The sequence below is a fragment of the Ixodes scapularis genome, unplaced genomic scaffold (assembly GCF_016920785.2).
Source record: "Ixodes scapularis isolate PalLabHiFi unplaced genomic scaffold, ASM1692078v2 PGA_scaffold8__174_contigs__length_109621045, whole genome shotgun sequence".
Classification (NCBI taxonomy): domain Eukaryota; kingdom Metazoa; phylum Arthropoda; class Arachnida; order Ixodida; family Ixodidae; genus Ixodes; species Ixodes scapularis.
Window position 1 is genome coordinate 98,851,995 of NW_024609883.1, and position 14,312 is coordinate 98,866,306.

At 45.3% G+C, this 14,312-nt stretch overlaps 1 protein-coding gene across 1 annotated transcript in view; it reads right to left on the reverse strand.

Annotated features, from left to right (window-relative positions):
- Positions 1-14,312, reverse strand: part of LOC8034938 (G/T mismatch-specific thymine DNA glycosylase) — an 81,122-nt gene that overhangs the window by 30,804 nt on the left and 36,006 nt on the right. Inside the window, exons 2-3 of the mRNA XM_029968748.4 lie at positions 11,685-11,760; positions 967-1,090 (exon numbers count right to left, since the gene is read on the reverse strand). Of these exons, the coding sequence (XP_029824608.2) occupies positions 967-1,086 (120 nt within the window). The 5' untranslated portion in view covers positions 1,087-1,090; positions 11,685-11,760. The remainder of the gene's footprint in view (positions 1-966; positions 1,091-11,684; positions 11,761-14,312) is intronic.

The window sequence follows — 14,312 nt, forward strand, 5'->3', positions numbered from 1 at the left end:
TGGCATTACGGCATCCTAAACCCCCAACTCATAGCTGCTCTACTTTCCATTGACTGGTCAGCTGCAGAGCAAGCCACAGCTAAGCAATCACATGTTGTTCAGTTGCATTCTTTTCCTCCTTTCCATCCACACTTTTGCCATCTGCTCCCTTACTGTCTGCTCCTTTGCTGTCTGGTCTTCTGCAGTCTGCTCCCTTGCAGTCTGCTCCCACCTTTGCAGTCTCCTCCCTTGCAGCAGGTACGTAGCCAGGGAGGCCCATGGGGCCCGGCCCCCCCCCCCCCTAAAATCTTACATTTTGCTGGGGCCTCCTCTCCCCCTCCTCTCCCCCCTTCCCTTCCCTTCCCTTCCCCTCCCCTCCCCCCCAAAACAAAATCCTGGCTACGTGCCTGCCTTGCAGTCTGCTCCTTTGCTGTCTGCTCCTTTGCTGTCTTATCCTTTGCTGTCTGATCCTTTGCTGTCTGATCCTTTGCTGTCTGATCCTTTGCTGTCTGATCCTTTGCTGTCTGCTCCTCTGCTGTCTGCTCCTTTGCTGTCTGCTCCTTTGCTACCTCCTCCTTTGCTACCTCCTCCTTTGCTCTCTGCTCTTTTGTCACCTGCTCCTTTGGCACCTGCTCCTTTGTCATTTGCTCTTTCACCACCAGTTACATTTCCGTCTGCTTCTTTGCTGCCCGATCTCTTCCTAAATGCATCCATGCCGTCTGCTCTTCTGTCGTCTCTGCTCTGGTGCCCTCCGGTCCTTTGGTCTTTCTGTTTTGTGCGTTCCATAATATTTTCTTCAGTCATGAACCAACTTGTCTACATCGCCACTACATGGGCACCCCCACATGGTAATCTGAGGCAATCCTTAAGTATGATGTAACCGGGTGAAAATTATGTGCACAAGACAAAAAAGGCGCAGCAAACACACCAGTCGGCAACACGTTCCAGGCACTATAGCTATGCATGGAAGAGAAAAAGGGAGGTCACCTGCTGTGCAGTGTCAGGGTAGAGGTCAAAGTCTGGCTCCTGCTTGATCACCACTGGAGGGTTCCATGTGGCGTGCATGGAACCCCGGTAGTCTTCCATTGTTGTCCCGTCCCCGTTCATGCCCCTGCAATCATGGGCACATAATTAAACACAGTGCTGCTGCTTCATGTCACATCTCTGTATATCACTGCAGCCAGATCGTTCAGTCTGGCACCCCAGAGTGTCACTCCGTGCAAGGGGTAGACTGCAGCACATGCCTCACATAGGGTGCTGGCAGACGGGACTTGTGCAAGCAACAGCCTCCACAGACATTGAGCGTGTCTCGTCACATAACACCAAGGTTCTTAAACGGGCTTTCACAATGACGTGTTTAGAACCGTCGAAGCCCTCACATATCAACCCAGTGAAATAATCATTTCTTCTAGTTCACAGTTGACAACTCGGACATGTTTTGGCAAAGGCTTTTAATATTTTTCTAGTGAAATAATATTTTGGGTCACTGTGGCACTTATTTGGGCCAAACGAAGTGAAAAATAGGCAAGCCAAATTTCCCCGATCTTTCAGTCGTAATGGGCGCCAGAATAGTTCAGAATTTTTTGTTAAAATTTTAAGCAAGAGGGTTTAGCAATAATTTTTCCATGGACAAAACCAGTTTTTATTTTCTTTCTTTTGACTTCAAAGGTTTCATGTATTCATATACACTCAATTGATGCACTACCTTCCGGCACCTCTGTAGTAAATCTCGGCGCAACACGTTGAGAAACCGATTTTTGCGGACAGTCCAAAGTGGGCGCGGGATTGTTAGTGTACGAGGTATGGATGCAGTGAAGCAAAATTCAAGTACACTAGTAATAATGCAAGCCATCTGAAGCACTAATATATATAGTACCTCAAATGCAAACATGTAGCAAGAAAGTCTTTCCTCAAAAACTAATCCTAGAATATAGAGATCTTACTGTAGAGCGCACCAATAGCATACCCTCTAACATGACGACTGAGTAGAGTGTAGCATAGCCTATGTAAAGCTCGGAAACTGGCCTGAACGTATGATTTCCACAAAAACTGGAACTCACCCCCAATTCTTTTTTCCCTATTGAAAGGAGCCAAAATCGAATGTGCGATAGTCAATGTCTCTGATCAAAAGACAGGAAGGAAGGCGACACGGGAGAAGAAAAAGGCTGCATGTCCGCTTACCGCCTAACTTTGGCCATCAGCATACGACGGAAACTGCACACCACAATGAAAAGGAAGCGTGGGACTCTTTGCGAAAAGAATCATGGTGTTGAAAACCCTACCAAACTGTTGATCAGACCAAAGTGAATTTTCCCTTTCTTCCTCCTCCTCACAGATACACTGGAAGGACTGTTACGTTCAAAATGGACACAAAGGGGTGAATAAAAGGAGGAACGGGCTGAAGACAGATGTTTCACAAGCCTTTTTCCACGTCTGGAGAGTGGGGCAGCTGTGCAGCCAGTCTGCCCAAACAATGAGACATGTAAGACGAGACTCTAGCTCAAAAGTATGAGGAGCAGCCGGCTGCCAAGACCGGCTTCGCTACAGCTGGGGCAACTCACTCCTCCATTTTCTTTGCTTCTGAAGAGAACATCTGGGGACAAGTCCTCTGGCTCTTCCCCAGGTCTTCCCCGAATCTCGTGATCATCATAGGGCGAGTCAGCATTTCTTTTCTTCTTGAGTAAAAGAATTGGGGAAAAAAATTCCAGCTTTTCCCCAGATCTTTCCTGAACCTTCTGCTCATCATAAAACAATGCACACTGCATTTCCTTCCCACTTTACAGAAAGATCTGGGGGAAATTTTTTCAGGTTTTCCCCAGAACTTCCCCAATTCTCAAGTTTGTTAAGGGGCGACACAATCTTTTTTTTTTTTTTTTTTGTCTTGAAGGGAAGACCTCGGGAAGAGTCACCCAGCTTTTCTCCAGAACTTTCCCCAGCCTCTTTACCACATATTCCCCAAATGGATGAGTAAAATTCATTTACTAATTTGGTGATACGATGCACAAAAGGCCAGTAACAACAGAAACAATGTAGAGCAAGCACAACTGTTGAAGGTCGCTCTTTATTTATGCTCAGAGCAATCCACAATAGTTGCATGATTCTTGGCTGCCGCATCGACACTCACATTCATTTAGAGAATCGAAAAGGGCTTATTGTCATTTATGCGCACGCACGCAGCACAGATGGGTCATTGCTCGCAAATGTGAGCGGGAGCGGAGTAGCAAGCAGGAACAATTTAGACTCTTTTTTCTGAAGTGTCTATTCAAGAAATGCTTTAATGCCAAAAAAGATCTGTCTCGTCCAAAGTCCCCAGTATATAATAATAATATTAATAATAGGACTCTATTCAGACTTTTAGTCTTGGCTGATGGAGCAAAAGGCAGACTAACGCTGCCTGATGAGGCTCCTACAGCCGTAAGCAGCGCTTGTCTGAAAGTTAAGAAAAAAGAGGAAGAAAAAAAGTGGCCTGCATAACGGCTTTAACAATTAAATATTCACTATCACAGAACATTGGTGGACATATCGGAACCAGTCATATAATGTCCTGGTAAGATATTAAAAAACGCAGAACAACAGTGCATACAGTCACGCAGCAGCTAGTGACTGTAGAAGAATTGATCATTACACAATATTATTCAACACAAACACTAAAAAAGAAGCAGGTTTACAATAATAGCCAGAGGATATTAAATGGGACCAGAAGAGAGATATCTTTGTAAGTTCATTCTTGAACTCTGGATACATTTAGCTTTCATAATAATTTCTTCAACCTCCACACACTTGTTTTAAAATTCAGGTACTCCCAGATATGCCAAGCTTTGTAGACCATAATTTGCTTGCACCTTTGGTTTGATATATATTTTATCTCTGATATTGTGTCGCTTTTTCTTTTTCGAGGATAGAGCTCATGAAATGACTCGTGGCCACTGTTAATTTATTTATATATTTTCATAGAAAGTTTAACATTTAAATGCTGTTTATTATGTAATGTACAATAATGAAAAAAATATGGGGATGTATTTTTTCCAGATGGTGAGCTTTCGATGCAGCATAGTGCTTTCTTTTGAATAATGGCTAGTTTTTTCAAAGTTTGTTCCTGTGGTTGTTCTACACATAAGCAGACAGTAATCAAGGGGAATCGGAGGCCAAATGGGCTAGCACACACCACCTTGGACAACGTGGAGCGAAAGCTCGCGCTGCAGAACCCGGGCATCTTGGGTTCAATCCCTATCCCTGCCAGTTTTGATCCGGATGAGCATCGCACCAGCGTGCGGTCATGTATCCCTACCATGTGGTGGACCCGGACTACCGGTTGTACTGCTTTGGCTAAATTTCTCATCTACAGCAGAGACACGTAGCCCATTGAGGCTGACTAATTTCAGGCTGCTTAAAATGTACAGACAATAAAATTATTATAATTTATTATTAGACAGTAATCTAGATGGAAACGTGCAAGGCTACATGTAGTAGAATTGACACTTGAGCCAACTGGGGAGGAGATAACTGAATTCTATACAAAATACCAACTGATCTAGATATCTTGGAGCAAAGACGACTTGTATGGCTTGATCAGATTAAGGTCTCTTCGAACCAGACGCCATAAATTTGTATGGGGGCACTTCCTCAATTATTGAGTCTTGGATTTTTTTAGTAACACTATGTCCATTTGCCATACTTTTTAAAATGATGTTGACATATTTAGTTTCACTTGTTTGATTCTAGTTGATTGAACTGTAGCCACAATAATAATTGTTCAAGCCAAGTGTCCACCATGTTCTAGATTTTATTAGTGTTGCTATCTGTAAAAAAAAACATCTGTATCGCCTGCATACACTATAATATTTAGAGTTTGTGGTATGTTAGCTAACAGCATCTTCGATCAACTCGCACTGGAATTGCCCTGAAACCAGGACAGTGCACAACGCACCTCTGTAGTGCAGCGCGGTGTCAGTGCAACATCAGGGACAAACTGCGCCGGTGTAGCACGGTAAGCGCCACCGTGCGTCACATCGAGGTTCTTTTGCGTTTGTTTACGCACGGTGTTTGTCTGCTGTCAATTTCTTCTGGTTCTTTCCTCGCGGATTTAGCAGTCCCACACAAACGAACACCGCGGACGGGACTGTCGATGGGGCCACAAAGCGGGTGACAATTCCACGGGCACATTTTGCCCATCATTGTTGGCTCAAGAAAGAGCACCGCCAACAATAGCCGTGTCTCGGTATCATTAAAACGCCTCAAAAAGGTTTTCACGAAGTGCCCAACTTTTGGGTGCTACTTGTGATTGCAGGAATCACTGGTAATTGCGGTGTCAAAAGAGCTGTCAAAACAGCTGAGGAATTTATCGAGTGCCTGCTGTGAGGAGAGTTCGTTTTCTCAACGTCGCCATCTCGATAGACTTTGTGTCTGCTATTCCTGCCATCTCCTCGATTCCCGCTCCTGGCTGCAACGTCTGGTGGGACTGCAACCTGGCGCACCGTCAATATTCTTGGTGTGCATTGGGAGCAATGAAAAGCCGCACCGGTACACTTGATCAAAGACGATGGGACACACTTCGGTGCACCGGTGCACAACGGTGTGGATGATAGAGGATGCTATAAATAATTTAGGTATAATAGAAAAAGCAATGGCCCTAGAATTGACCCCTGGGGAACACCATAATTTATCTAGCTCAACTCAGATTGGAAGTTATTCATAACTGTAATTGCAATCACTTTGATAAGTGACTATGAATTAATTAGAAGGAAATACCTCTTATTACATAAAATTGTAGTATTCTAAGAACATCATGTTAAATAAAACCAAAAACTTTCTGAAAAAAAAAAATAAAAAAAAATTAAGTATGTATTCTAGGTTTTCAAAATTGCTAATTAGTGTATTTTTTATATTTTATAATACCATTTTGGTCGATTTGTTCTTCTGAAATCCAAACAACTGCTGGGCAATTCAGTTCATTATTCTTATTTAGACAACAAACCCGTTTTGCCCTTGATCACCTGTTCTAAAATTTTTAAAAACCATGGTAGGACTGATATTGGTCTATAGTTATTCATATTATGCGCTGACCCACCTTTATAATCTACACATACTCTGGCGACATAATCACGGCCCATCAGAGGGACAAAGATGTCCCTATCAACGAATAGTGCAAGGTATTCAGCACCAAGCCGACCAATACTGCTTCACACCTTCCGGTGTTTAGGCGCAGGCCTTAAAGCCAGAAACTGCACATCTAAAAAAAGCCCCTTAAATTTTGTTTTTGTTTTTTTATATATGTTTGCTTAAAACACATGAAAAGACGCAATTGGCACAGACAAAAGGGGGGAGTTCTGGTGGCAATTGGCCACTTGCAGACATTTTGCGAAAGCTGCAGACAGCTTTCACGCAAAATGGGTGGATTAGACAATTTAACGAGATGGAATTTATAAAAAAATTTAAAGGGAAGAGGAGTACATTTTTCTAGGCTCGACGGCACCCGCTGTCGCCCATTATAAAGGGTACAGCCATTAATATCTGTCCATCCATCCAGCAGTGTTCTCAACCTTGGCTGCAGCAACTGCCAACGTTGGGAGCGCTATTTCCGGGTTTGCACATGCAGACATAGTAGTTTTTTTTTTCTTTGTAGATTAGGGGCCTCCAGCTGCAGATCAGAAGCCCACTAGAGAGCTGTAAATTGTTGTTGCTATTAATGGCAAATCACTGAAGTAACATACAAGGCTCGAGGGAGAGCCCGACAACTACTCATTATACTGCAATTGCTTCACCTGAAAAATTAGTTTCTTTATGGCCATTAAACAGTACCTTGAAAAGTGACCAATTAGGCTAGAGTAATTGTCACCTTTTATCCAAGAGGCCCGGGCAGATATCGGGTATTTTTAAGCTAGCTAAGCAAACAAGTCCTACAAATGTTCATACAGCAGGAACTTAACAACCAAACTTTTCTTTGTATATTTTAGGAAGTTTGGTTTTGCCGAGTCTGACTGTTTCATTTGGAAAAGGCTTGGCCCATCTATCCCTAATAGCTTGAAATGCAAGAGGCTTATTTATCCTTCAGCTAACGAATTCACAACACCTTTGGTAATCTGCAAAAAGGAACATCTCCACATTATCGTCACGCAGAACCACCACACAACACTGCTCTATGATGAAAAGTAGTGTGTCTACTTTCCAGCATAGAGCAGTAGAATGATACAGTAATGTCTTGTTATACCTAGATACCTCCGTTCCTTCCAAAAGGTGTCCATAATGTGAGCTGTTCATAATAGCAAGACAAAAATGCACCTATTTACTCAGTTCGTCCCCAAAAAAGTTGTCTATAAAGTGGGGTATTCATATTAATGGGGTACATATTAATGAGACATTACTCTACAAAATCTCATTTACTGCAGTGCCCAATAATTCTTATTAATGCTTTTGCAAGGTGCAAAAAGTCTAGCACATCTCAGTCAACTCGAGTGAATGGCTTCAACTGGTGTTTTAATACTTGTTCACCATTGAAAGCTAGTTTATATGTTTGTTTCAGCAGGGACCAAAAGAGTTCCTATAGGATAAAGGATGTCTCCACTCTAGGCAGACGAGATATCCAGGCACCCTGCCACAAGGTATGGGTAATCCTTAGGCAGTGGCTTCGCGGTCTGAAGATATGTTACTATTATTACTATGATTATTAATACAACAAAATGAACTGAACCTGTCTTCTGGAGCTGTCCCGACAACCCTGCACACACTGTCACTTAGTGGCACCAGAAGAGCAGGAAAATGCCAAGGCAGTGACGGGGATACTGGAAGGTTGCACCTTGGCCCCTTTGCACACTGCACTTTCACAAAGCAGCGGAGTGTTCTTTTTAACAAGTTTGGCACGGCCTCCTGCAAAATTTTACGGGGCCACGACACTGCGGGGTATCGGTACGCAAGTCAGAAAGTCGGATGCTCTTTCATTTCCGCAAATGACAGCAGTGTTCTGTCGTTGTCACCTGCAGACGCTGTACCACAAGGCAAACATGGAAAGGAGGACCTTGCGTTCTCAAAACATGGCACCGAATCCGTGACGTCACTCACATCTGCTTCGTGTGGCAGAGATACGCGAGTGCAAAAAAAGAAACCTGTTTCCGCAAATGAGCTGCTCCGGGGACTGTTGTATACTTTCAGCGATGACTCGCAAATCGGTCTGCTAAAAAGTCTTTCGGGTCCGGGGGAGAAGGGGAAGAAAAATATGTGAAGTTGTGTGATAAAGGGACAGACGACAAAAGTGAGGCACGGAATTTGATAACGATGCAGGCCACGCAAAGCTGTCGGATCTATCATTTTTTTTTACTATAACCAGGCAAGAGCGAACGCTACAACCCCTTTGAGCCAATCAGTGCAGTGGTACAGGGGCGAGAGCAGTTAGAGAAGAGGGGAAGGAGGTACTCTCCTCTTACACTGACCCTTTTTTGAGTGCCCCAGAGGTCGCTTTTCTCCCTTAAAGGATTAGCCCATCACCCTAAACGTTTAAAAAGCAGTTTCCCTCTCTTTCCCGCCTGTGGCTTTGACAGCACTGCGCACAACTAGTGAGATAGAGTATAGTTAAGCGTCTCCCTCCGATGCCCAGATTGGTTCACTGAGATTGTAGCCTTCGCCGTCTGCCACGTTTCGGAAAGATGGAGTACAGAAGCATTCTACGGCAGTCGTACTAGAGCTATCGTCACAAGCAAATCCAAGCAGAAATCAAAACAAAACGGAGCATGAAAAAGGGTTGCAATTCTCCGTCGCCTTCGTCCCCCAAATTGGAGTATTGCGTTCAGGATTGAATATGGGATTTTTCTATTTTGCAACTCCGCAAACACAAAAAGGAGTAAGCGGTGTACCGGCGATAGAGATACCCTTTAAGCGCAAAAAAAGAAAAGGCAGGCCCTCTCCTTTTGGCCATGAGTTGCACAAGTGCTGTCCACAATGGCAGCGAGAGAGGACTGAACTGAGCAATAGACATGTCTGCACATCAATTGTGCCGTGGAGAACAGCACAAAACACTTTCTTCTGACATACAGGGAGCATTCTTTTATTTCTGCTTTACCCTTCTTGCAAGCCTCTCAAATTCGACTTATTTCTGCACAGAGTTCACTTTACAGTCTGTCCTTGTCTTCTGCTTTCCAAAAGACACGGACAGAAGATGAAGCAGTGGAAATTCAAAATAAACTGTTATAGGGTTTAACATGCACAGCTTGGCTCAAACGTTACACCATAACCAAGCCCAATATATCGCCACCAGCACCTAGCAAGTTGACCTTTTCGTCGGAAACATATGATAGTGGCTGCTTTTGCACCGTAAAAAAGGCACCTTGAGTCATAGGCTGTACGACGGGTTGTAGCCCCATTTGTGCTCTTTGACTGCCAGTTCCAATAAACCGTGGTTTAGACACAGTAAAAGTTACACAGTTGCGTAATTTTTTTGGTCCCCCTTGCATCCAGTTCCTAGGTTCAGTGTGCTGATACAAGGCGGAGCGACAGGTTGCTGACTGACACGTGGTTTGTCGGTGGGCAGCTAACGCCAGCAAGACATCACCAAAGGCTGTCAGGAGCAGAAACACAAGAAAAAAATGCAAGTGGGAATGTCTAAGAACTCATCAATTAAGGAGACAGTTTTAGTTGACTCGAAGCTGACTTATCACTGATACAGTGGTGTATCCAGGGGTGGAGGATACACCACTGTATCAGTGGTGTATCCTTCTTTCTTCTTCCCCCCCCCCCCCCCCCAATTTCCCTGCTCTAAATATTCACACATGCAGAATTCAAGAGGGGGGCGTCAGGACATCCGGACCCCCTTTCTGAACACTCCACTGGATGTATCAGTGCTGTGTCACTAACGTATCCCCAAGTAAGCGCTGCATCAGCAAGTTCCGTGCTATTTCCAGCACTGACTAAGAGCACTGCAGTATCACTGCGCTGTATGTGGGAACAGGCCGTAACACCCCAAAAGTTGGTAACGGGGCCGGTGAACAAGCGTTTGCAGTTCACCATGCCGCAATGTCTCCTCGTCTGAATTGTACAGCACGCAGCCAAACCCAAAGATCTGAAGTGTGCAACAGACCCAGATATGCAAATTCGGGTGGCACCCCCACTCCCAAATGGCAGTTGTTAGCAAAGGAAGCTGTGTCGGCCATTTTACCCTGCCTCCCATCAAGCTCCGAGGCAGACCAACTCAACCCAACAAGCATTAGTACGGGAAAGGGCATTTGAAGAAACTGGGGGAAAACAAAAAGTAAGGAAGAAAGGGAGAGGGAAAGATGCAAATGGGAGACGCAAAACAAACTCCCCTCCCCTCCCCCTCCAGATCCTTACTTCCCCCCAGCAACCCGCATCTGGCCATTTTAAGCTCCTTTCCAGAATGTTCATTACAGTTTAAACTAATGAGATTTTCGCAGGCAGAGGAAGAACCCGAAGGGTGGAGAGAGAGAGAGAGAGAGGAGCGGGGAGGAGGGAAGAAAACCGTTCGAAACAAACATTGCCGAGCGCAATCAACGAGGGCAAGGGGAGGGGAGGATGAGAGACGTGAAAGAAGAACCTGGGGAGCGGATTTGCCAAGGAGCGCACCCCTCCACCTCTTCCCGACCGGCGCAGCGAGCGGGAAGGGCGAGGAGGACGCCTGAGCGCGAGAGTACGGGGCTGTTCCGCCGAGCGGGGCCACCCCCCTCCTCCCTTTTCTCCCCCCCCCCCCTCCGAAACGGGAGGAAGGGAAGAGGGGCTTTTATCTCTCGGTTCGTGCCGTTTTCAATTTCTTTCTCGGGTTTGGATTCCCGTCTTCCCCTCCCCCTCTTCTCCGAAGCGCAACGTCGTTTCGTTGGCGAGGCCGAGTCGGAATCGGGCGAGTTTTCGTTGCATGGCGCAACGTTGGCACTGGTGCGCAAGCAAATCGTTCACTGATTGCTCTCCTTTTCCTTCCCCTCCCCCTAAAAAAACAAACAAAACAAAACAAAAACCTCCACAAAAAGCAGAAAGGATAAGGTTTCATTGGTACCCTTCACATTGTCCCCTCGTGTAAGGCTCACACACAAAGAGAAGCAATTTTTACCGCCTGTCACAACAACGCGACGACGAGACAAAAATCATCTGGAGCGGACAGATAAAGGGTAAAAAAAATAAACACGAATACAGAATGCGGCGCAGGAACTCGGCAATTAACGATAAACCGGCGACGACGAAGATGTATTCGAGGAACTCGCGAACAGGCTACGCGAACGCGCAGATGATGTGCTCCCCCAAAATTCGCGCGCCTGCACAATACGCAGAGAAGAGAAGCGGTTGCGAGGAGTGCCCCGCTCATCGGGAAATGTACGAAATTCAAAATAAGCCCTAAAAAAAGATAGAAACATAAAAGGTGTCTTTTCATTCAAGAGAATCCGCGTGTTCGGTCATGCGTGAAATACAAACGTTTACAAACACCACCTTTTTTTTTTTTTTTCTTTCTTATATGTTTGAATCCCTTCCAACAACGTTTTCCAAATGAGGCAAGCTCGAACCCCGCGCCATCCACGAGGACTCGATTAACCAGGCTACGGAGCTCGCGCGGCAGTCGGAACCCGAAGCGTGTTTCGTGTGTCGTCGTGGCTGGGCAATTTCTCCCCTAAACTTGGCGCGAAACATGTGACGTCACATGACATAGTGACGTCGAAACGTGATGTCACGACACGCGGTACACCATCCGAGAGAAAATGGCCCGGAACCCATCTCACCTGAATAGCGGGCCCGTCTCCAACGCGACGATGGCGATGTCCGTATCCAAATTCGTCCGCACCTCAGTCCCACGCGCTGCGCGAAAACAGAAGAGCGAACCGAACATGAACAAAACAAAACAACCGAAGAATTACACGAGAAAGCAACTGCTTCGTGGGGACACACCGAAGACAATAAACAAAGGAACAAAAACAACCGCAAACAAAGCCCCGCAAAAACGAGGAAAAAAATATTAAAGATTGCCGAGCAGTTCGCGCTGTCTCCAATTTTTCCCGGATCCTCCCCTCTCCCCCGTTGCCTGTTTCCTCCTCTCCCATAATGAGGAGGATCTTCTGCCTTGCAGAATCTCGGGTTTGGTCGTCGGCCTTCAACGAACATAATTTTGCTTCCCGATGAGTACTCACGTACGGAAAGCAGCTTTTACGTACCTCACGAAAAACTGCCACGTCAATTTCCCCGCTAAAGTCGTCTTGTCACGTGATGTCGATTCCCCGGCTAAATTTACGTGACGTGGTCGTGAACACGTCATGTGACCTTAAGTCACGCGATGTCAACTTTTCCGCTATATATAGCGGGGAAATTAACGTCACGTCACTTCAAGTCGTATCAATGTCTCGGCTATATTTAACGGGGAAATCGATGTCACGCGACCACGTCATGTGACCAAGTCACGTGGTGGCAATTTCCCGGCTAAATTTAGCGGGGAAATCGGCGTGACCACGTCATATAACTCTGGGACGTCAATTTCTGCTAGATGGTTCTGTGAGCTCTCCAGTCTTTGTCAACATGTATTGAAATTGTGTCAACTTTCCCCCCCCCCCCCCCCCCTCTTTTTCTCAAACGCCTTTGGACAGAAAGGTACCGGACAATATGGTACGCGAATAGCAAGCATACAATGCAGCAAGAATTCATTGTTTTGAACAGCTTGGTTCGCGATATTTGGAAGCATTTTATCAATCTACGACAACGTCAGCAATGGCGGTGCGGAGACGACAGCAGACGACCGATGCACAACCCGGCGAAACCGAAACTACCCGTTGACAGTCTCCTCCTCCCAGGGTGCACCTGAACCGCTAGGGGCGCTGCTAGTTTGCATATTGCCCACTCGCTACGGTCCGACGGGGCCAGTGAAAACAGCGTCAAAAGTGCATCGTCACGGCGCAAGTTGTCCTTGTGCGTTTCCTATCACTGAGTAAACCAAACAGGCACAGTAAAAGCGTCATGATCCCGCGCCGTTTTTTTTTTTTTTTTTTTTTTTTCTCGCGCGACTGATTTAGCCGATGGTAAGACCAGAGTGTCGAACCGAACCGAAAACCGGAACCGGACCGTTATTTTTAGCCGAACCGGAACTGAACCGAACCGAAATCTTCGCCGCTAACTTAAAACTGAACCGAAAAAAAAAAAAAAAAAAAAAAAATAGAACGGTAACCAAATCAAAAAGATTCACAATTTTTTTTTTATGTATTACAAGGATTATGTTTGAGAAATAAAAATTGGCAGCTGGTATTTCTATGTAGTAATCAGATTGTCATGTACCGAATTCTAATGTACGAGAAATTCTGGGTTTTCGTGGCGCTTTGTCTTGGCACTACGATAAATCATCCGTCACGTGACATCACGGTGTCAAGACATGCTGCCAAGCAATGTCACGTCACGTGGTGTAGTTAAGTGACGCACTGCGTCAAGTCGGCTTGAACTGAGAACGGCAAATAGACTTATTAGCGCAGTTGACACCGTGAATTCACATGACAACACGACTTCGCACCGCGACTCGCATCACACCGTGACGTATTCGGTTGTCCGAGTCGAGTGCTCGGATTCATTCACCCAACATTCGGGTAACGGTTCGCGTTCAATCAAAGATAAGAATAGCCGAACTCTAACAATATCCACAGCACAACCCGCACTTTATTTTTTACCAACCCCAACGCATAACTATGATAAACACTGACGGCATATCTATTATAATTAGCGTCAAATCACGTGGGGGCTTGTTCTAATAGCGAGTTCAGAAGGCGAAAGCTCTTTCTTTCTTCTATTTTACTGCCTCTGCCGTTGAGCGAAGAGGAAAATTAACAGGCGTTCTTGGAAGTTATCCACGTCAGGGATTAGCTTTTAGCGGTAATTACTGAAAGTACAAATATTGTTGCACGACCCATTTCACATGTACACATCATTGAGACACTCGAGCATGTTTTCGTTGTTGCTGAACTGTCTCAGAAAGTTAACCCCGGGAACAAAAACACTAAAAGGACTAACTTTATTTTTTACCAACCCCAACGCATAACTATGATAAACACTGACGGCATATCTATTATAATTAGCGTCAAATCACGTGGGGGCTTGTTCTAATAGCGAGTTCAGAAGGCGAAAGCTCTTTCTTTCTTCTATTTTACTGCCTCTGCCGTTGAGCGAAGAGGAAAATTAACAGGCGTTCTTGGAAGTTATCCACGTCAGGGATTAGCTTTTAGCGGTAATTACTGAAAGTACAAATATTGTTGCACGACCCATTTCACATGTACACATCATTGAGACACTCGAGCATGTTTTCGTTGTTGCTGAACTGTCTCAGAAAGTTAACCCCGAGAATAAAAACACTAATACCCCTGTTACACGGGCACACTTAA